Source organism: Mesoplodon mirus (assembly GCF_964341445.2).
Source record: "Mesoplodon mirus genome assembly, chromosome: 2".
NCBI classification, from domain to species: Eukaryota; Metazoa; Chordata; class Mammalia; order Artiodactyla; family Ziphiidae; genus Mesoplodon; species Mesoplodon mirus.
Window position 1 is genome coordinate 45,412,194 of NC_138977.1, and position 23,913 is coordinate 45,436,106.

The window sequence follows — 23,913 nt, forward strand, 5'->3', positions numbered from 1 at the left end:
CTACAAGCAACTCTATGCCAATAAAATGGACAACCTGGAAGAAATGGACAAATTCTTAGAAATGCACAACCTGCCAAGACTGAATCAGGAAGAAATAGAACATATGAACAGACCAATCACAAGCACTGAAATTGAAACTGTGATAAAAAATCTTCCAACAAACAAAAGCCCAGGACCAGATGGCTTCACAGGCGAATTCTATCAAGCATTTAGAGAAGAGCTAACACCTATCTTTCTCAAACTCTTCCAAAATATAGCAGAGGGAGGAACACTCCCAAACTCATTCTACGAGGCCACCATCACCTTGATACCAAAACCAGACAAGGATGTCACAAAGAAAGAAAACTACAGGCCAATATCACTGATGACCATAGATGCAAAAATCCTCAACAAAATACTAGCAAACAGAATCCAACAGCACATTAAAAGGATCATACACCATGATCAAGTGGGGTTTATTCCAGGAATGCAAGGATTCTTCAATATACGCAAATCAATCAATGTGATACACCATATTAACAAATTGAAGGAGAAAAACCATATGATCATCTCAATAGATGCAGAGAAAGCTTTTGACAAAATTCAACACCCATTTATGATAAAAACCCTGCAGAAAGTAGGCATAGAGGGAACTTTCCTCAACATAATAAAGGCCATATATGACAAACCCACAGCCAGCATCGTCCTCAATGGTGAAAAACTGAAAGTATTTCCACTAAGATCAGGAACAAGACAAGGTTGCCCACTCTCACCACTCTTATTCAACATAGTCTTGGAAGTTTTAGCCACAGAAATCAGAGAAGAAAAGGAAATAAAAGGAATCCAAATCGGAAAAGAAGAAGTAAAGCTGTCACTGTTTGCAGATGACATGATACTATACATAGAGAATCCTAAAGATGCTACCAGAAAACTACTAGAACTAATCAATGAATTTGGTAAAGTTGCAGGATACAAAATTAATGCACAGAAATCTCTGGCATTCCTATATACTAATGATGAAAAATCTGAAAGTGAAATCAAGGAAACACTCCCATTTACCATTGCAACAAAAAGAATAAAATATCTAGGAATAAACCTACCTAAGGAGACAAAAGACCTCTATGCAGAAAATTATAAGACACTGATGAAAGAAATTAAAGATGACACAAGGAGATGGAGAGACATACCATGTTCTTGGATTGGAAGAATCTACATTGTGAAAATGACTGTACTACCCAAAGCAATCTACAGATTCAATGCAATCCCTATCAAACTACCACTGGCATTTTTCACAGAACTAGAACAAAAAAATTCACAATTTGTATGGAAACACAAAAGACCCCGAATACCCAAAGAAATCTTGAGAACGAAAAATGGAGCTGGAGGAATGAGGCTCCCTGACTTCAGACTATACTACCAAGCTACAGTAATCAAGACAGTATGGTACTGGCACAAAAACAGAAAGATAGATCAATGGAACAGGATAGAAAGCCCAGAGATAAACCCACGGACATATGGTCACCTTATCTTTGATAAAGGAGGCAGGAATGTGCAGTGGAGAAAGGACAGTCTCTTCAATAAGTGGTGCTGGGAAAACTGGACACGGACATGTAAAACTATGAGATTAGATCACTCCCTAACACCATACACAAAAATAAGCTCAAAATGGATTAAAGACCTAAATGTAAGGCCAGACACTATCAAACTCTTAGAGGAAAACATAGGCAGAACACTCTATGACCTAAATCACAGCAAGATCCTTTTGGACCCACCTCCTAGAGAAATGGAAATAAAGACAAAAATAAACACATGGGACCTAATGAAACTTAAAAGCTTTTGCACAGCAAAGGAAACCATAAACAAGACCAAAAGACAACCCTCAGAATGGGAGAAAGTATTTGCAAATGAAGCAACTGACAAAGGATTAATCTCCAAAATTTATAAGCAGCTCATGCAGCTCAAGAACAAAAAAACAAACAACCCAATCCAAAAATGGGCAGAAGACCTAAATAGACATTTCTCCACAGAAGATATACACACTGCCAACAAACACATGAAAGGATGCTCAACATCTTTACTCATTAGAGAAATGCAAATCAAAACTACAATGAGATATCATCTCACACCAGTCAGAATGGCCATCATCAAAAAATCTAGAAACAATAAATGTTGGAGAGGGTGTGGAGAAAAGGGAACACTCTTGCACTGCTGGTGGGAATGTGAATTGGTACAGCCACTATGGAGAACGGTTTGGAGGTTCCTTAAAAAAACTACAAATAGAACTACCATATGACCCAGCAATCCCACTACTGGGCATATACCCTGAGAAAACCATAATTCAAAAAGAGTCATGTACCAAAATGTTCATAGCAGCCCTATTTACAATAGCCCGGAGATGGAAACAACCTAAGTGTCCATCATCGGATGAATGGGTAAAGAAGATGTGGCACATATATACAATGGAATATTACTCAGCCATAAAAAGAAATGAAATTGAGCTATTTGTAATGAGGTGGATGGACCTAGAGTCTGTCATACAGAGTGAAGTAAGTCAGAAAGAGAAAGACAAATACTGTATGCTGACACATATATATGGAATTTAAGAAAAAAAATGTCATGAAGAACATAGGGGTAAGACAGGAATAAAGACACAGACCTACTAGAGAATGGACTTGAGGATATGGGGAGGGGGAAGGGTAAGCTGTGACAAAGTGAAAGAGCGGCATGGACATATATACACTACCAAACGTAAGGTAGATAGCTAGTGGGAAGCAGCCGCATAGCACAGGGAGGTCAGCTCGTTGCTTTGTGACCGCCTGGAGGGGTGGGATAGGGAGGGTGGGAGGGAGACGCAAAAGGGAGGGGATATGGGAACATATGTATATGTATAACTGATTAAATTTGTTATAAAGCAAAAAATAAAAAATAAAAATAATAATAAACAGACCAGGAAGGTGTAATGGGTGCTAATGATCTGAGGAAATGGATAATTAGGTCTGCTTCCCTCTGTGTCATCTTTTTTCATGTTCTTCTAATAGCATCGAGAAAAGAAGGGAAAGCAGTCCTGAGAGCCTGCTGGGGCCAGCCCTAGGTAAGCAAACACCTAGTTCTCTCTGCTCCCCAGACAAAGGAGAAGTGCTTCTCATAGGACCATTTTACTTCTTGCTTGAGCAGCCCTGTCTGTTCCTGGAGCTCAGAGTCCTAGAAACTGCATAAAAGAACTATGTCACTGAGCCTCAAACAGGGGTGCTGCCCTAAGTCCAGGCGACAGCTGTTAGGCAGCTGCACCAGTGTGCCCTAAAGCTGCTTAGTGTAAGACGCAAAGGGAAAAAGGACTAGCTCTCAGAAGCTATGTGGAAAACACAGACCCCTGTGGCAACAGCTGGCAGGTAATGTATATCATGAAGACATTTGTGGCATGAGAATAGACACATAATAGATGACCTTTAGAGTTATATTTTAAGGGGTTTTTTTCCCATAAAGGTTACGTGCCCAAATCTTTTCAGTTTAAGAAAAATTAATAAGAAGGAAAAAAGGGGGTGAAAGGGAAGAACCCTGGCAACTGGTACAACACAGGCATGGAGGCAGGTAAAATGGGATTCCCTATCAGCCTTCACCTCCTTCCCTGCCCGGATGCTCCACCCAAAAATAACATGAAAGGCTGCCCTGGAGCAACCAAGATAAATGTCTGCTCCTGGAGCCAAGCCCCAAGTTCAGGCACAGCACCACTTCTGAGACTTGGCAGCTTGTCTAGCCTTTGATCGCCTTCCCTTCGTGGGACATGTCAACTTTGCTCCTCTTTAATGTACAAGATGGGACAAGGGCTGGGGCCAGGCAGCTATAGCTGCGGGCAGGGCTTTCTCCTGCACTGCACAGGGAGGCTTTTGCTTGCCCAGGCCCGGAGGGAGCAGCTGCAGTTGCCTGCCTGCACATCCTATGAAAAGACATTCAGTGTTCTGGTGGCTTAGCATGCGTGATGCCCAACGGTGGACAAGCTGGGACGGGGGACCCAACGGAAAGCAGGAAGCAGGTTACTTTCTGAGCCAAGATTTTGGTGTCTATGCCCCCCCCATCCCTTTTAGTGACAACTTTCTCTGTGTCCTTTAGGAGTCTAATGATCCCATTCACTTTTTCTAAGCTGTTCCCACCCCCATCTCCCATCAAAATCCTCTGGTGCAGAAGTAAAAAAACTGTCACTGATGTGCATTATTGATGGGAGTGTAAACCCATATAACCTTTCAGGGGAGCAGGTCAACAATATATAAATTTTAAATATGTATTCCCTTAGACTAGACCCAGGAATTTCACTTCTAGAAAGGTATCCTAAAGAAATTACTGCATGGGTAAGCAGAAATGTATGTTCAAGAATATTTATTGCTGCTCTGATTAAAAATACTGAACAATTGGAAACAATGTAAATATCCATTAGAAGGGGACCTTAAGCAAATTATCCCATGAGCATAAAATGAAACACTCTGCAGCCATTGAAAAGAAGAAAGTAGATCCATATTAATTGATGCTGACATGTGCCTCAATATATTGTTAAATGAGAAAAGTGTGTTGTAGGAGAGCATATAGGGTAGGATACCACCTATGCAAAAAGAAAAAGAGTTTATGTGTTTATACTTGCCTCAGAAGAATGAAATGATAAATATCATTTTGTTGACAGGAGTATCTCTGAGGGGTAGCATTGTAGGCATTATCCACTTCCTCTATATTGTTTACATTTTTAGAGAGGAGATGTAAGAACAGAAAAAATATTTTGATGTATTTTTCAAAACCTCTCAGGAAAATATATGCAATGCCTTCATACCGACAACAACTCACATTTGTAAAGAGCTTCGCAGTTTACAGAATACTTTTTTTTCTCCATTAACTTGTTCAGTTCTCAAAACCCTGGGAGGTAGAAAACCCAGATCTAAGCATTGTCAACGATAAGCAAAGCTGGACGTTAGTGAAAGCGGTGAAAACAGACTCCAGGAGGAGAAGGAGCTGAGTGCCATCCATCTGGGACAGAGGCGATGGGAGATTTTAAAGGGAGAACGAGGATAAAGGGAGGGGAAGCGAGTGGAGGCTCAATGAAAAATTATGAAGTGTTGGTGAGTGTAAATGTGATTAGGGCAGCTGTGTCTGCTATCTGGCAACTATTGAAGTTAGGATTCTACCCTCCCACAGACACTGGAAGACAGAGGCCCAATCCTTCCTGATGATTACATGTCAAAGGAATGGCTTTCAGATCCTTTAGCAAGACCCTCCTGAAGTGTAGGAGATACACATCTCAAAGGGACAGAAAAAGGATTCACAACTGTCAACACTTTAGAGTCAATGCCTTAGGAAAGGGAGGTCAGGTGTTGACTAGAACAAACTGTAGATTCTTTAGACAGCCCTGAGCTTTTCCAGAGAGGAACTCAAAAGGCAGCAGGGTTGTCCCAGGAACGTGGCCTTGGGCTGCAAGAAGCCAGTTAAAGTTCGGCCAAGACTCTTAGTGCAGGGGTTTGAATGGAGTGTTCTTGCCAAGAGTTTTTGCAGTTCTAAGTGTCTCCTCTTTTTGGATTAAAAAAGTAGTTCTCAAAGAAGTTATGGTCCCTTGGAGATGCACCCCATGGATCTCCCTTCCAGAAAGAAGCTGCCATTCCCCTGCAAGGACAGCCTCCAGCTGCAGCCCCTTCAGGAAACCCCTCGGCATTTGAGCTGAAGCTATACTCTTCTTGAATAATCCTCAGTCAGCCACTGAGCACTCAGGTTGCTAGACCTGGCCATTGCTACCCAACATGGGGCTCTTCTAATGGGCAACTTATGTTCCTAAGGCCCAGGTTGGCTGAGTCTTGTCAGATCTGATCACAATCCCAGGCTCTCCCTGCCCAACCCCTCGTCCTTCCTCCTTGTTTCTCATTCACATCCCCAACACAACTATTGCACGCACTTCGGAATTCATCACAGTATCTACTTCCTGGGGTCCCCAAATAATCACAAGTGGCTTGTCCAAAACTACACTCACAGCAAATAGGTGCTCAAACCATAGTTTCTGAATGCCATGAAGGTGAAAACCCTATTGGAGATATTTACATTTTAACCAGATTCAAAATCTTTAGCTAAAGGAAAGACTTTCCCAAAGTGGGAATGACAGAATGAGCTAGAGGGAAACAGGGATGTGAGGGGCACTGGAAAAAAGATGGACCATCAGGGCCTCCCTGGAATGACTGAAATCACACCAAATGGTCTTTTAGTTCCATCCAGAAGATTAGAGAACTCATGCAGAGGCAACACCAGGATGCTAGCACCATGCCTTGTACATATTTCAATCACTATGGTTCTCACATTGCATGGTAACTGATATGTCTGCCTCTCCCTTTAGAAGATGAGCTTCTCAATGGTACGACCTGTGTTTGATTCTATTTGGCATCCTCATTGCCTAGAACAAAACTTAGTACATCATGTTAGTTCAATAATAGTTGAATAAATAATTGAGTCTAAGGGAAGTGGGAGTGTAGGGACAAAAGTGGGGTCATAATTATTATAGCCAATATTTACATAAGTGCATATCAGGTATTGTTCAAATTTTTTATCATGTATCATCATGTCATTCAATCCACACGGTAACCCCATGAGACAGTTTTGCAAATGGTGGTGTCCAGGAAGCAGACACTGAGACAAAGCTTAGGGTGCAGGATGTTCAGTAGGAAACACCACTGTGATCCGCACCCATGGCAGGGAGGGGAAGGAAAAAGGAAGGTTGGGTGGAGGAAATTGAGCCACAACACAGACCCAACAGCAGCCTCAGCCAACCCCATGGAGAGCTCTGGGACAAAAGTGATCCATCTGAGTTGTCCTGTGCTGAACCAAAGTGACCAAGACTTTATGCGTCTTCCTCCCTCAATCAGTCATTAGATGCTGGCCCTCCTGGGCAGGGCATGACCTTGGGTGAGGCTGCTCTCCGGGTCATGGTCCCAAAGGGGCCATCAGCAGAAGGCTATGTGCCAAAAGCACTCCCAGCAGCTGGGGCATCTCGGCAGCACATTTCTGTGTCTGTCACAGGTCCATCCATTATCGACCCCTTTATACAGATGAAGAAACGGAGGCATAAACACTTTAGTTAATGGCCAGCCAGGTCAGCCAGTGAGTGGTGAAACCAGGATCAGACTCTGATAGTCCAGTGGGAGCCTGTGTTCCTGTTCACTACAGCTTACTCTTGATTGTGGTGCATGTAATTGTAGCAGTGGGCCACGGCCCCCCACACGCCCTAATAATGACTTGAAATCCTAACTTTGGAGAGGGTGACTTCATCCTTGCGTGCATGAAGGTTCACCTTTACGAACTATGAATCGCTGCAATCGGGAATGGAAAAGACACTGTTGGGTATGATACATGTAGAAAAGTGTTAACACGTGTTCTTGTCCAGCATTACACTAGGCACCTTGAAGGATATAAAGGTTCACGAGAAGCTTAGCGTTTAGGCAAGAGGATAAACCACAGACACATGAAATAATTATTGGAAAAAAATCACAGAACAGTAAATGAGTAAGTGGGGGCTGACTGCTATGTTGGATAAAGGTAAAACAGGCAAAGGGCAAGCAAACCTTTAACAAGACAGTCCTCTATTGTGACAAAGCCCCAGCCCCATTAACACTGAATGACTGTGGGCCTTGGAACCCAAGTTAATAATAAAGTATGAAGTATAACCTAAGTGTAAAAGGAACTTGATGTACAAAGCCTGGGAAGGGCCCACAAACCTGAGTGCAAAGAAGTTTCCAGCTTTTGACAAGGCCTCATTTTCTCTGCCACTGTACTGCCTTGAATTTTACATTACCCTAAGTGGCTCCTGGGTGATTAAAGACATTTTAACTGTAAATCTTAGCCACTTTTCCTTTATATGGGGGAGAGCACTTAAAAACTGAACAACAGGAGAATACTGTGGTTTACTTTACTGGGATTATGCGTAGGGTTTTCTTTATAAGATCTTTTATTTTTTATTATTTCATCACTCAATAACTGTTTAATGAGTACCATCAAGGTTGGGGTAGTAGTTTAGCACTGTGGTTAGGAGCACAGGGTTTGGCAGACAGCCTTGGTTTGAGTTATAGCCCTGCCACTTCCCAGATCTATGTCAAAGTACTTCTCTAATCCTCAGTTTCTTCATATGAAAAATGGGACTAAAGCAGTACTTGTCTAGTAGCATCATGGGAAGGACTAAAGAATTCATGTAAGGTGCCTGGAACATATTAAGTGAACAGTGAGGTTATTTTTTTACCAGTAACAGCCAGAGTAGGAGGAGTTTGGCCCAGATACTATGCTGGGTGCTGGAGATACAACAATAGCAAGAAAGACAAACATGCCCTGCCTTCCCAGGTCAGACAAGTAAGGTAAGCGGACAAGCAAGGTATTAACTGGTAGGATAAGAAAAATATAGAGTTTTATGGAAACAGGTAGCACTGACAAGGAGAGGGAAGTAAGTAAGTAAGTTCCAGAAAGATTTCTTGGAAGAAAACACATCATCACAACCTTTAAAAATCATATTATTTGCTGTAAATTATTTGGTTCTGGGCTAGAATGTAAGTTTCATGAGGGTAGGGACATTGTGCGTTGTGTTTGGTTTTGTATATCAAGCCCTTCGTGTGGTACCTGACACATAAGAGGCATTCAACTAGCTGGTGGTGAATGAGAGAATGAAGCGATTCCTAAGGTGGTAAGTAGGAGTTTTACAGATAAGGATGACAGGAAAGGTGTTCCAGGCAGATGAAGGAGTGTGCATGGAGTCACAGGAGGGAGCGAAACCATGGTGAGTGGAAGGAGCTGAACTGCAACCAGGCTGGAAAGCGTGTGGATGTGGATGCTGTGAGAGATGAAGCTGAGAAGGGACCAAATCAAGCAGGGTCTTGGAAACTGTGCTAAAAAGTCTGAACTTGATGCTCAGGAGTGATGTGAAACCCATAAGGATTTTAATCAAGGAAAGGATATAATCAGTATGTGGTTTTTAGAGTTCATTCCTTATTCTGTCAATACACTAATAACTCAAATCCATTTGAAGGAAAAAATGGGTATTGCACATAAGCATAATTAGAAAGAAAAGTCATCTATCATCTCACCACTCAGAAATAACCACCATTTGACTAGAAATAACAAGCAACCTGTCGCAGCTATCTATCTACTGCTGTGTAACAAACCACCCCAAAACCTAGTGGCCTAAAATAATGATTTATTATTTTTCAAGAGTCTGTGTGTTAATTAGGATCAGTTGGGTGGTTCCCCCACTCCGTGTGGCTTAGCTGAAGATGCTCATGCAAGCTGTGTTCATCTGGGAGTTTAGCTGAGGCTGGAACATCCAAGATGGCTCCCATCTCCAAGAGCCTCTCTCTGCATGGGCTCTCTACATAATCAGTAACCCAACCTGCTTCTTTGCACCATGGTGGCTGGCTTCCAAGAGGGATAAAAGGGAAGTTCTTGAAGCCTAGGCTTAGACATGCACTGAACTTCTTCCACTGCACATTAGTAGGCAAAGCTAGGCACAAGGCCAGCTGAAATTCAAGGGGAATGGAATCCACCTACTGATAGGAAGAGGAGCATGTGTGCACAGGGATGAGAGGACTCATTGGCTATTGGGAAACTATCTACCACACAATCCGATTTGCTAACCACAAAGCAAAGTTCTTGACCATTTCTGGTATAAATAGTTAGAAAAACTCAAGTCAAGTGACAAATGCAAAGTACATGGTGTTTGGCCATGTAAGAATCTGATTAAGTCGGTTGCTTAAATAAGCTGGCACTTGGCATGCATGCCACGGAAGGTGGGAGGCAGTGGGGAACATCATATTAGAACCCAGTGTGCAGTGAAAGAAAGTGAAGGAAAAAGGCAGATCCTAGACCAAGAAAATGGTTAAAATTGTATTCTGGAGCCAATGTCTGTACACTTAACCTGAGTATTAACTCCAAGCCTAACAGGTGAATGCAACACATTATTTGTCCAATCTCGCTTCCTGAGAGTCAAATGGGTGGGGACCAAGGGGTCAGGGAGAGTTGTATTCCAGCATGCACTGTGGCAGAAGCAGCAAAGTGTGCACACCACATCATAGGAAATGACAGAATTGAAACCTGAAAAGCCAAATCTCTTGCCAAATCAAGGAGCAAGTATGAGACCAAAATGGCAGCCTTCTCCTCACCTCTGCTGTGAATGGGGCAGGAGGCTTGATTCTCAATTTTATTCATCACAATTATGGGAAAGCCAACTGGTTGAATGGCCCGAGAAGGGTATAACCAGGTTCCTGGACTTGTCTGTGAGTCTACTTCTAACGCCTAAAGACAAAAGACATGAGAGTAGATCACTCCCTAACACCACACACAAAAATAAGCTCAAAATGGATCAAAGACCTAAATGTAAGGCCAGACACCATCAAACTCTTAGAGGAAAACATAGGCAGAACACTCTATGACATAAATCACAGCAAGATCCTTTTGGACCCACCTCCTAGAGAAATGGAAATAAAGACAAAAATAAACACATGGGACATAATGAAACTTAAAAGCTTTTGCACAGCAAAGGAAACCATAAACAAGACCAAAAGACAACCCTCAGAATGGGAGGAAATATTTGCAATTGAAGCAACTGACAAAGGATTAATCTCCAAAATTTATAAGCAGCTCATGCAGCTCAATAGCAAAAAAACAAACAACCCAATCCAAAAATGCACAGAAGACCTAAATAGACATTTCTCCAAAGAAGATATACAGACTGCCAACAAACTCATGAAAGAACGCTCAACATCATTAATCATTAGAGAAATGCAAATCAAAACTACAATGAGATATCATCTCACACCAGTCAGAATGGCCATCATCAAGAAATCTAGAAACAATAAATGCTGGAGAGGGTGTGGAGAAAAGGGAACACTCTTGCACTGCTGGTGGGAATGTGAATTGGTACAGCCACTATGGAGAACAGTATGGAGGGTCCTTAAAAAACTACAAATAGAACTACCATATGACCCAGCAATCCCACTACTGGGCATATACCGAGAAAACCATAATTCAAAAAGAGTCATGTACCAAATTGTTCATTGCAGCTCTATTTACAATGGCCTGGAGGTGGAAACAACCCAAGTGTACATCATCGGATGAATGGATAAAGAAGATGTGGCACATATATACAATGGAATATTACTCAGCCATAAAAAGAAATGAAATTGAGCTATTTGTAATGAGGTGGATAGACCTAGAGTCTGTCATACAGAGTGAAGTAAGTCAGAAAGAGAAAGACAAATACGGTATGCTAACACATATATATGGAATTTAAGAAAAGAAAAATGTCGTGAAGAACCTAGGGGTAAAACAGGAATAAAGACACAGACCTACTTGAGAATGGACTTGAGGATATGGGGAGGGGGAAGGGTAAGCTGTGACAAAGCGAGAGAGAGGCATGGACATATATACACCACCAAACGTAAGGTAGATGGCTAGTGGGAAGCAGCCGCATAGCACAGGGAGATCAGATCGGTGTTTTGTGACCGCCTGGAGGGGTGGGATAGGGAGGGTGGGAGGGAGGGAGATGCAAGAGGGAAGGGATATGGGAACAGATGTATATCTGATTCACTTTGTTATAAAGCAGAAACTAACACACGATTGTGAAGCAATTATACTCCAATAAAGTTGTAAAAAAAAAAAAAGACAAAAGACAGTGCTCTCTAGTCCTGTCTTCCTCATCTCCACTGCCATTGCCTTAGTGCAGTCCTTCATCACTTGGATTTTTGCAGGGCTCCTGATTGGTCTCCCCATTACGTTATTAATCTCCACCTGCTCCATCTTCCATATAGCTGCCAGTTACCTTTTTTTTTTTTTTTTTTTTTGTGGTACGCGGGCCTCTCACTGTTGTGGCCTCTCCCATTGTGGAGCACAGGCTCCGGACACGCAGGCTCACGGCCATGGCTCACGGGCCCAGCCGCTCCATGGCATGTGGGATCTTCCAGGACCGGGGCATGGACCCATGTCCCCTGCATCGGCAGGCGGACTCTCTACCACTGCGCCACCAGGGAAGCCCCAGTTACCTTTTTTTAATACACGTTTTATAGCTCTAGGAAATGGCAAGGAAAAGAAAGACCAGAGAAAGGTGCCATGTTCTGATTAGGAAGAGACTTGTATGTCACAATATAGACTTTATCCTGATTGAGAAGTACCTACTGAATAATTTTTCAGGAGAGACAATCAAATTTGCATATTTTTTTAAAGTTTTGCATATTTCAAAAGGATATCCAGGCAGCAAGGGTATCAGAAGTAAGCCTGGAGACTGAGAGATGATTAGGATATTGTACAATAGTAACCCTGCTAATAGAGAACAGGTCTGAGCCAAGCCAGTGGCAGAAAAGTGGAGACAGAGTAGATACACAGTATAAATGATAAACGGTGACCTCCAGGCCGGAGGTAGCAGGCAAGAAGAAATGAGGAAATCCCCTAAGTTTCCAGCTTGAGTAGATGGAGTACCTACTCTCAAAACAGACACACAGGAAGAGCAGGTTTGGGCGTAATCAGAAACTTCCAAGTGGGACGACCAGTTTTGAACAAATAGGTTGGGAGTTCGGGAAAAGGGTCTAAATACAATGAAAACCAGAAAGGAGAACAGATGAAGTCACATGTGGACAGATTCACACAGAAAGACCATGTAGTAAGAAAAGCAATAAAACCCTAGAAGAACTGAAGAGGGTTCAAGACTTGCAAAGCCACAAATAACTTTTACAGCTCAACAAATCAAAATCTGAAAGCAGAATATATTGTCTACTATTTGCCAAATTGCTTAATAAGAGAGGGAGGGTCACTCAAGCAGAGATTCTCCACTAGGAGGGTAGGAAAACATGTCCCTATTGCCAGGGGAGAAGAGGTATTACATGAAAACCATATTCTGTATATCTCATTTTCTAACCAACTACAGCAAACAAAGGTCTACGAAACCAAACTAGGTAGGGAAACCCATGCAAAAAAAAAAAAAAGGGTTGTGGAGGCCACCACTTGCAGATCAAGCCTAAAGCTTGGGAAAAAAGATCCAAAGAGCTAGAGGCTGGCAAGGTCCAGTCAAAGCTAGCTCCCCTAGAGCTTATTCACCAAACGACCTTCTGAAGAGAATTTGGCTTGTCTGCAGAGAGAGAAACTGTACTAACCTGCCAACGTGAGTATTCTGGTCTACTTGATACCTTTGGGCTTTCGCTATAAACTAATAGGCATTCAGGTTAATATGTCACTCTTTTAATATGAGTACACCCCAGAGAGAGGTCAACTCTCCAGTGACAGATTCACTTTCAGTATCTCCAAGGCTCAGGGCCAAACTGCAGTGAGGAAATACTACCTGGAGGGCTTCTGGTAACCAGAGACAGGGCTTATCCTGGAGGCACTCCAGCCTCACTTCAAGCCTCCCCTCTGAAATACAGCAAGCACCTTTTCTTTTTCACCAAAAAGTTAAAAATTAAAATGTGACTGCAAACAAGGAGTACAATTCATTAATATTTTTATTTTGAGTTGTAATCTATTATTACTTCAAAAAGATTCACTTCAAAAAACATCCAATGGATGCTGACTTACCAATAAAAAAGTAAGTCATCGTTATATGATTTATAATACAGAATACACAATAAATTATATTTACATGCAATGACTAGACTATCACACACACGGTAAAAAAATACAGGATTTTTATGTACATTTTTAAAGATTTACCTTTTCATATACAGTTTATAAAGTTTAAAAAAATTCTCTGTACAAAATCTCATGTGTACAGAGTTTATAAATTCCTATTCTTATGGCTGTACCACCACACAGATACGCTTAAAACTATAATACTACAAACACTTAGGTTTTTTTTTTTTTTTACACTTCATATTCAGTCTTGGCACCCATGTACAATACCATTCGTTTTGAAACGTGAATTACAAAGGAAATACAATGTAATCATGCAGACTTTTTTCATAGAAGAAAATGAGACAAAATGTGCTACTAGGTCAACATGTATCAATTCCATAGTTACCGAGTTCTGTTCAACTTGCTGCACTGCTCTCACACAGGGACATGCAAAACTAGAGTATGGATTGTTTTAAAAACATTAAAATAATACTATAGTCTGACAACAGTCATGAGGAATGCAACTATCCAACGACCCTAGTCTGTTGCTTCTTTCTGTTTTGGCAGAAACCTCAAAGAAATGAAGATATTACATACTAAAATTCACAGAAATGTCAACATTATAATTCCTAAGTTTCTAGAGTCTGCATCAGATAGAACACTGATCGTTTAAAAAAACAAAACAAAAAACAAAAAACAAAGGTTTTTGACATTTAAGAGTATATTCTCTGCTCTGAGAATGGGGGGGGGCGGAGAGAGATCTAAGATAAACCATTCAAGGATTATCCGCTGTCCCTGCTAAGGAAGCACTTGCACGCTCCCAATCTGTTTCAGTAAAGACACCTGAAGGCTTAATAAAAAAGTTGAAGCTACACTATTCATCTTTAAAAATCTTCTTGAAAAGTAATAAATTGAAGGTATCAGCACCTTCCCTCCTCCCCCACGTAGATAAAGATCAAGGAGAAAAATAAAGTGCCAATGTCTGAAGTATTGTTAATTGTTTAAGAGGCACTAACCCATTTGATGGCTTAGGATTAAATATGAAAATAGGCCAGATCTGATCTGAATAATAAATAGAAGGTAGGTATTCCAGAGTCTATGCAATTCCTGCCTAGATGGGGGCTGCACCAGGAAACTACCTATTCCCCCATTTATTGCTTTGAAACCTGTACACACACTTTAATTTTGGACCCAGAACAATGAGATTTCTAAGACGGAAAGCACAGTGTCTGTGCCACTTTGAAGCTGAAGAAGAAAGTGCACTCCTGATCACTGTGAGGGGAGCTGCTGAGGCTCTCTTCTCCACAACTCATATCTTCACAAGAGTCCTCGCTAAAAGGAAAAAGACAGAGAGAAGAGGATCCCATCATTTAAAACACATTTAAATGTCGTACACGCAAAATTAAACTGCTGAACAAGTAGCTCTAGTCTCAGGATTTCTACATTCAAAATTTAAGCTCTACAGAGACAAAATTCAACTTAGAAGGACTTCCTAAAGTGAAGTGTATTATAATCTCCTTAGAAAATACAGATTTGCTTAAGAGGTTTAAACAAATTACCACTTGCCAAACTATTATTCTTGTACCAAGTAATAACTCTGTCAGCAACTAACTATAGAATTCTAAGTATTTTAAATCCAGTAAATGCAAACTAATGACAAAGATCTCCTATCACATGGTTTTGATGTCTTTCTTGCATCAATAATTGCATCACTGAACTTCTCAAATATCAAACTAAGAAACCAACGAGCTAGGAAAATGGAACTTATGGTCTCTTCTCCCTACAGCATAAAACAATGAAATTCAATAAAATTCAATAATTCACTTTACTAACAAAAATAAACTCTGAAGAAGACAACGGCATTTGACAGAACTAAAAATCTCTACAGAACTCTGCCACATCAGTGGTGGTAGTTCCCTTTACTTTCAAGTCATTTAACCCACAGCCTCTTTCCATAGGACCATTTTAGAAATCCATACTAATGTTAAAAAACCCAGAATGCTGTTTTTTTAACTAAACTGTACTTCAAAAAGCAAAGAAGATGGGAAACAACCAGTTTTTTTAAACATGAGCAGTGAAATAAGTCAGAGAACAACAAATACTGTATGATCTCACTTATATGTGGAATCTGAAAATGCAAAACAGAACTCACAGATGCAGAGAACAGATGGGTGGTTGCTGGAGTTGGGGGGAGGGGGTGGTAGGTGAAGGTGGTCAAAAGGTACAAACTTCCAGTTATAAGTCCCGGGGAGGTAATGACATATAGGATGCTGGTTTTTGTTGTTGTTTTGTTTTTTTAATTTTTATTTTATTTATTTATTTTTGGCTGTGTTGGATCTTCACTGCTGCACACAAGCTTTCTCTAGTTGCGGTGAGTGGGGGCTACTCTTCGTTTGGGTGTGCGGGCTTCTCATGGCGGTGGCTTCTCTTGTTGCGGAGCACGGGCTCTAGGAGCATGGGCTTCAGTAGTTGTGGCTCGCGGGCTCTAGAGTGCAGGCTCAGTAGCTGTGGCGCACGGGCTTAGTTGCTCCGCGGCATGTGGGATCTTCCCGGACCAGGGCTCGAACCCATGTCCCCTGCATTGGCAGGCGGATTCTTAACCACTGCGCCACCAGGGAAGCCCCGTTGTTGTTTTTTAATAAAGAAAAAAAGTGGGGAGAGGGGGGTACACTTCCAAACTATTGCCTATTTTAATAAAACTACTTCTGGTTAATTTTCTTACCCAAAGAAATGATGCTATCAGAGGTAGGGGCTCTGATACACAAAAATCAGTAACATTTAGTCTGGGGAAGTCTCATTAGTCAAGGAACCTGCTTACCTTTCACTTTCATCAAAACACCCCACCTCCGGTATTGTGGGCAACTCAGGAACACTATAGTAGCTATTGTGGAGGTTCTGGGCTGTGCGCCTTGAAACAATCCAAACCAACTTCTTAAGATCTGGTTTGCAACATTCAGGAGAAGAATATTCAGCTAGGCATTTAGAAACTAACTCCCTCCAGTAAACAAACTCGGAGTCATTAACCTGAAAAAAATATTTAAATGAAGAGGTTATGACAGCGGTTCCCAAACCTTGCCGCACCTTGGAATCACCCTGGGATCCTTAAAGAAATACTGATGCCTGGCTCCCACCCTCAGATACTCTTATTTAATTGATATGAGGTGTCATCTGGGCATCAAGGTTTTTTTAAAGCTCCCCAGGTGATTCTAATGTGCAGTCAAAATTTGGTAACCACTGCTTTAGGGGAGGAGCACCACAGGTATAAATCACTTACATAGGATTCAATACAGAGAATACTCTGCCTATCTTAAGAAAGCACACTAACCTAAAAACACTAGGTCTGTTAATAAATCAGTTATCAAGTATATACTTTGATAGTCGCAATGCAAAGGAATTTAACATAATTTACGTTTCTGTAACATAGCATTACTTGGATTGCTAAAATACGCATTTACATTAAGACACCAGATATATGCAAATGGAGAAGTTGGCAGTGTGAGAGAAGAGGAACTCCCCCAGAAGGGCACAGTTCCTCCACCACTGGGGAGTGCCCCGATTTATTTCATGGAATCAATTTTCACCGAAGATGTCTCCAAATGACATTATTATAAAAGGTTTAGATTCAAACTAGTAAACTCGTGATTAAAACAAAAGCTGGAGGTTATGTATTAAAACAAAATGCTTCACGTTGCGTGTACTTGACCACAAAACAGATGATGATTTTATATCATCTTGGCCTCCATTTCCACCTAATCCAGTCACACCTTAATCCCCTGGTAGCCTGGCTTCTACCACTCTCTTATTCTCCTGACATCACCTCCTACATCCCCTACATGGGGAAACCACCAACACTGAAAACCCAGAGTTTTAATCAACCCCTAAGCAAAGGACTCCCCAAAATTTCTTACGGTTTCAACTATTATTTCCTCATGGGAAATTGCTAATCTCAATCTCCAACTATAATTTATCTGGAGTTTTTAGTCCAGACTGCCAATTATCTGCTAGATATCTACCTATCTGTAAGGTATACAAGTACCTAAAATCATACTTCTTTGATCACAGTTAACTTCTCTCCAATTTCCCTCAATGGTACCAATATTCTCTCCACCATTAGGTCCAAATCTTGGTCATTCGTGACTCCTTGCCTCATTTCCATGCTTGGCCTCTAAAAACCACTGAGTTGGGTGTACTTCTTCCTGCTTGTGCCTATCACCTAGATATTCTATCTACAAACCTACCCTAAAATGATTCCCAAACCCTTCTAGTCCACCAGCTTCCTAGCCGTAAGCCTTTGCTGCCCAAACTTCCACTGTCTAAGATTCTTTTGGTAGAACCAGGTTCCAAGTCATTGTGCCTCTCACGGTCTACCCTACTTCTCTGCTAACCAAATCCCGAAGTATTCCCTATGTTCAGACACAGACCCTACGGGACTGCGACACAGAACTGTAAATGACAGAACACCCTGCTTCGTGTTCAGTTCCATACTTCTCCAACTAGACTATCAGTTTAAGAAAAAGGACTGTGCTTATGTTTGGTTTACAACTCTTTATGATTGAAAAAACATATCAGGCTGGACTGACAAAAGGAGTTTAAAAGAAAAACATAGCCAGGGCTTCGCTGGTGGCGCAGTGGTTGAGAGTCCACCTACCGATGCAAGGGACACAGGTTCGTGCCCCGGTCCGGGAAGATCCCACATGCCGTGGAGCAGCTGGGCCCGTGAGCCATGGCCGCTGAGCCTGTGTGTCTGGAGCCTGTGCTCCACAGCGGGAGAGGCCACAACAGTGAGAGGCCCGTGTACCGCAAAAAAAAAAAAAAAAAAAAAAAAAAAAAGTAGCTGATGTTATCTTGGTAATGCTACTAAACGGATGATGACTCAGTCCTACAGGTGTAATGGGATGCCATTCGTGCATTTACTAACTCTACTTCTTAATATGCATTTTATTTTATTTATTTTTAAATAAATTTATTTATTTATTTTATTTTTGGCTGTGTTGGGTCTTCGTTGCTACACACAGGCTTTCTTTAGCTGTGGCGAGCACGGGCTTCTCATTGCGGTGGCTTCTCTTGTTGCGGAGCACGGGCTCAGCAGTTGCGGCTCGTGGGCTCTAGAGCACAGGCTCAGCAGTATGGAGCATGGGCTTAGTTGCTCTGCAGCATGTGGGATCCTCCTGGACCAGGGCTCGAACCCGTGTCCCCTGCATTGGCAGGTGGATTCCTAACCACTGCGCCACCAGGGAAGCCCTTAATACGCATTTTAGAACAATGTGCATGGGGTAATGTGGACCGCTGTATTACCAACTGGCAAGAAGACTACAGAAGGGATGTCTAAACGCAGAAAGAAGCTAGCCTAAGTGACCGGGTTCCCTTCCAGCTTCATACTGTCTGGGTTGAAGCTGCATTTGTAGAACATGAACACTTAAGATACAAGAATAAATGAGTAAAAGTTAAGAGCCCCATAAAGTGTTACTTAATGATTAAGTCACCACAGAAAAGATAAAATAAAACACTAGGAAGAAACTTGCTTTAAAGAATAAGTTCTGAAGATATTTACCTTGGAATGTTTTTTAACAAGAAGGAGAATTTCCAATAATTCAATGGATTTCAAAGTTTCTACTTCTAAATTGAGAAGGCACAAAGCTAATACAGATGGCTACAAGAAAAAAAAAGAAAAATAATTTTTTTTAATTCAAAATAGAAACTGCGGGGGAAAAAACAGAAACTGTGAGATATATATAAGAAAGAAATTGACTTACTTTTGCTTTTGAAAAGATAAGTCGGCAGCAGCAAGCTTTCAGCTGAGCTTCCAGTTTATCAAGGCTCAGTATTTCTTTCCTATATAATGAAAAGAAAGAACAAAATATTTATTTATTAAACTTCTAAAGATTTAAACAATCCTAAGGACTTGTCATTAAAAGTCCAAGCCGAAAGTTTGGAGCAGGTAAAAACATAAATTTCACTAGCGTTCTAATTCTTTACTGTTACTTATAGCAATGCTGAAGTAGAAAATCTTAATTTTTAATCCCACTGACCTTTCTGAAGTATGACAAAGTACTATAGTATGGTATAAGTGCAAAAAGTTTAAGGCAGTAGTAGCTTCCAATTCATAGTGCAATTTTTCTGAAATGATTTTTTCCATCCGTTTTATGTCAGAAGCAGTACATTTACATTGGCTAATCCGGATTACATCAAGAGTAGACGGAATATTGCATTCTTCTTCAACTATTCTAGCAGCCAGCAAAAAACAACAGACACCAATGCAAGACAAATGTTTAGGTTTCACCTGAAAAACAAAGAACAAAACATTTCTTCCAACAATTGTCACTTTAACTTAGCAAAGCAGACACTTAAAAGAATACTGTAATGAGCCCCTATTCTTAAGACAGAACACAATCAAGCTGCTTCCCCATACTTACCCTTACACACAGTTATACTTAATCATTTTTACATTTTAAGCTGTCTTAACCTCCCTTTAAAAAACAAAAAAGACATTTTCAGCATTTAAATTACTTAATTTAAATATGGGTAAAAATTTTTAATGCAAGTTCAAAAGCTAGGTTTCTCACAGTTATACATTGTATTTCAAACTTATGAAATTCATAATAGTACAACCTCCCCCAAAATAAATTAAGCCTTCCAACACCAAGAAAATATACTTCTTTGGATATAAAAATAATACATTCATCTTTGTTTCTTCTTATCTATTTAAGAATCATCCCATACTTCATTGCAAATTTCCCCAAGAGAGATATTGCATCAGATGTGCAGAGCAGAGCATATGTACAAGCTGCCATGGACAGATGGCTTCCCTTTTCAGTGCCCTGAAAACTGACCCAGCAGCTGACAGCAATCCTACTGGCAGAAGTATCACCACATTTAACAGTTACTGGTAATTGGGTTTTTTTAAATTTATTTTTTATTGAAGTATAGTTGAATTACAATGTTAATTACTGCTGTACAGCAAAGTGACTCAGTTATACCTATATATACACATTCTTTTTCATATTCTTTTCCATTATGGTTTACCACAGGATATTGAATATAGTTCCCTGTGCCATACAGTAGGGCCTTGTTGTTTATCCATTCTCTATATACCAGTTTGCATCTGCCAATCCCAAACTCCCACTCCTACCCTCTCCCACTCCCCTCCCCCTGGCAACCACCAGTCTACTCTCTATGTCCCTGATTCTGTTTCTGTTTCACTGATAGGTTCATTTGTGTCATATTTTGGATTCCACATATAAGTGATATCATATGACTTGCTGGTAATTGTTAATAAGAGTGTGGCTCCCTGCTTGGAAAAGATTTCTCATAGTGAAGGCAATAGGTCACCTTTAACATACTGCTTTACTTCCATTTGCCATGTTTCAAGTGTTTAAAAACACCTAGGCTCAACAGAAACATAACGGAAGATGAAAATATGAAAACCTTATTTTGAGAGCTATGTATATAGAAACACCTAAAAAAACAGTTGTCTTCATTTTTTCACATCCTTAAAGAGAAGGTATGTAAGAGGTACAGGAAAACCTAACTTAAGATACAATAATATGCTTACTTTTGTAGTCTCTTAGTCTGGACTAAAGATCACAATTCCAAATATTAAAAATGTTTATGTATAGTGACATAATTACATTCATTTGCCAAATATTTACTGAATCCTTGTATTCTAGGCATCGTGCTAGGCACTGGATATAAAAAAATGAAGTTTTATTTATAAAAACGATGAAATACCTTCATAAGAGCCAAGAATCTGTCCAAAATATTGACAGCCAGCACAAAAGTTTCAGTGCAAGATCCAAAAAAGTTGGTTAAACTCCTTAAATCTTCTACTTTGGCATTTCTCAATCTTGGACACAAAGTGTTATCATTCTGCAACAAAAACCAAGAGCCAAAGTTTATGACTGTCTTAGAACTAGAATGGACAATACACACAGATTCAAATAAGGTAATTTTTTCCCCTGAACCTTCAAGAATATGAGGGACTATCAGTTAACCAAAGCACTACAGTTTTTCAGATACAAAATGTGTATACAACACTGCTTTTTAAAAATATACATCATAAAACACATTCAGCGATTCAATATAAAGCAAACTGTTGCCACACTTCCAGAGGATAAGAGCAAATATAATTCAATTCCCTTGTAATGGACATCTAGAAGTTTCCTTGCTTGTTTTCTTTAAAAAAAAAAAAATCACTTAAGAGCCTACATAGGCAGAGGATATTTCCACTAATGACCTGCTCAGTTCCCAGGGAGTCTCCCATCCTGAAGCTGCAGGCTGGGGGGTGCCACATTTGAAGCCACACTTCCCTAGATTTAGTATCACTCTCATTCTTGCTAAGAAACAAAAGCATGACCCTGTATTAAGATTTATCTTAGTACTCTAGGACGACCACTTGTGGTCTTAAGAAACTTTGCAGCCTTTAGTCTAGATTCAACTAAAAAAAAAAAAAAAAAAAAAAATTTAAAGTTATCTCCCCAAGCCCTGTCAGCGACTAGAGCAAGTTATCTTTCCTGGGACTTACCTCCGGGGTAGCCTCGATCAAGCTCAGCCCTTTTTCTCGAGGTTGGAATCTCTGTTCTTGTTCTAGGTAGAGGTTCAACAATCCGAAGAGCTGGACCCCTTCACGACCGGCCAAGTACTCTGCCCCCAAATCCTTCATCTGTAGCAAAGACACCACACACAGAATGTATCCTGGAGCGGGGAGTGGGGAGGGGGGAGGGGGAGGGGGGAAGCACAAAAGAGCTGGGGCCAATACCTCCAGCGAGGGGCGCCCCAGCACACCCCAGAGAAAAGCGGGTGAGGGCACCAGTCACGTCCAGCCGAACCCCGGAGCAATCCTCCCCCACCGCCAGGGAGGTGTGGCAGGGGGAGGGGCCGTGGTCACGTCCGCCGGCGAGCGCTGGGTCAGACCGGCCAGCCCCCTTCTCCCAGCCCTTTCACAAACAGGAAACTGTCCTCTGGCGGCGGTGTCCGGACGGTCCGCCCCACCTGAAGTCGCGGGCGGAGGGGTTTCTGCCCACTGGAACACACCGGGGTCTCCGAGGGTAGCGGGTCCGGGAGGTAGGGGCTTTGCACAACGTGGGGGGAGGGAAAGTCTCGCGACTGAACAAAGAACCGGAGGGAGGAGACTCCCGAGCCCCGCCCCTCCCGCGGAGCCCATTTCCAGAAGCCCCTCTCGCTGGAGTCCAGCCCCCAAGCCTTCCCCATCCGCTTCGGCAGCGCCTCCTCTGAACAAAACCCGAGAGGCAGAGACCCACGTCCCAGAGAGTGCTGGGGTGGCGCGGCCCACGCGATCGACAGCCCGCCCCGTGCCCAGACAATACCCTTCCATCCACCGGTGCCCTGATTCCGCAACTCTGCGGAGACCCGGGGCTGTCAATCCAAGAAGAACCACCCCAGCGAGCCACCGTGACAAAATGAGGGAGGGGGGGGACACCAAAGAACTGTCTTCGGCCTCCTCGACCCTCCATCCATCCATCCCATCAGCATCTCTCCGCCTCTGGGCGCCCACTGCTCCAGGGCTGAGGGCAGGACCGGAATCGCTCCCCAAGCTGAGGGGTGGGCACTCTGACATCGCTCTTCGCAGTCCCGACCATGAACAAAGAAGCTCCGCGATCCCGGGTGGGCCCACTCACCGTGCTGGAGCCGCGCCTCCACCGGCCCACGGCGTCACGGTCGGATGGGACTGGGCGCGGCGGGGACGTCCGGACCTGTCTCCGAGGTCAGGGACCCGCCGCCTCAATGGTGCCCCCGACCGGCATCCGACCCTTCCCCCCTGCCACCGCCGCCTCGGCCTCACAGCCCCGGCTTCATCCCACTCCCCGCGCGCCCACCCTCCGGCTGGGGCGCTGTGCCTGTCCCTCAAGCCCTGCCCCACTATGGGTTCCACCGCCGCTGACGCCGCCACCACCGCGGAGGCCCCAATAAAACCCCTTGTTTTTGTTTTGAGTTTCCGACGCCCCCAAGGGGGCGGGGCACGTGACTCCCCGCGGAGGGATCCGCCGCCTTCTCAACAGACTTTGAAAAAGAGTCCCTCCCTAAGTGTACGTCTCCAGCCAGATTTGTGGCCTCCTCAACTCGCCTTTTCTTTACTGAGCCACTCCTCCCTCCCAAGGAGGAGGATGAAATTTGGTCACGGCTTTATTCCTCGATTGATCCTACGGAGGACGGAAAGGGAATGATGGGCGTGAGGGGCGGAAGGAGATAGTTTCTGGTCGCATTGCACCTTTTAAAGGTCCCCGATTTGTTTTGTTTTCGCTGTTTTGAAAAGTCCGCCCAAAGTAGCGGACTCCCCGATTGGGTATCGGTGGGGGGCGAGCAGGATGCTGAAGCTCTGATTTAGTC

General features: G+C 42.4%; 1 protein-coding gene across 2 annotated transcripts; it reads right to left on the minus strand.

Moving 5' to 3' along the window:
* Positions 1–13,447: 13,447 nt before the first annotated feature.
* Positions 13,448–23,512, minus strand: CCNG2 (cyclin G2). Of its 2 annotated transcripts, none has more exons than XM_082611434.1 (8): positions 23,205–23,512; positions 22,091–22,228; positions 21,298–21,435; positions 19,599–19,849; positions 19,323–19,401; positions 19,121–19,219; positions 16,388–16,593; positions 13,448–14,901 (listed from the first exon to the last, which is right to left on the minus strand). In XM_082611434.1, the coding sequence occupies exons 2-8, from the start codon at positions 22,226–22,228 to the stop codon at positions 14,778–14,780; spliced, it is 1,035 nt and encodes a 344-aa protein (XP_082467560.1). In that variant the 5' UTR covers positions 23,205–23,512; the 3' UTR covers positions 13,448–14,777. The 2 variants fall into 2 exon arrangements, with proteins under 2 accessions (XP_082467560.1, XP_082467561.1); XM_082611435.1 differs by lacking the exon at positions 23,205–23,512 and adding an exon at positions 22,325–22,433.
* Positions 23,513–23,913: the final 401 nt, after the last annotated feature.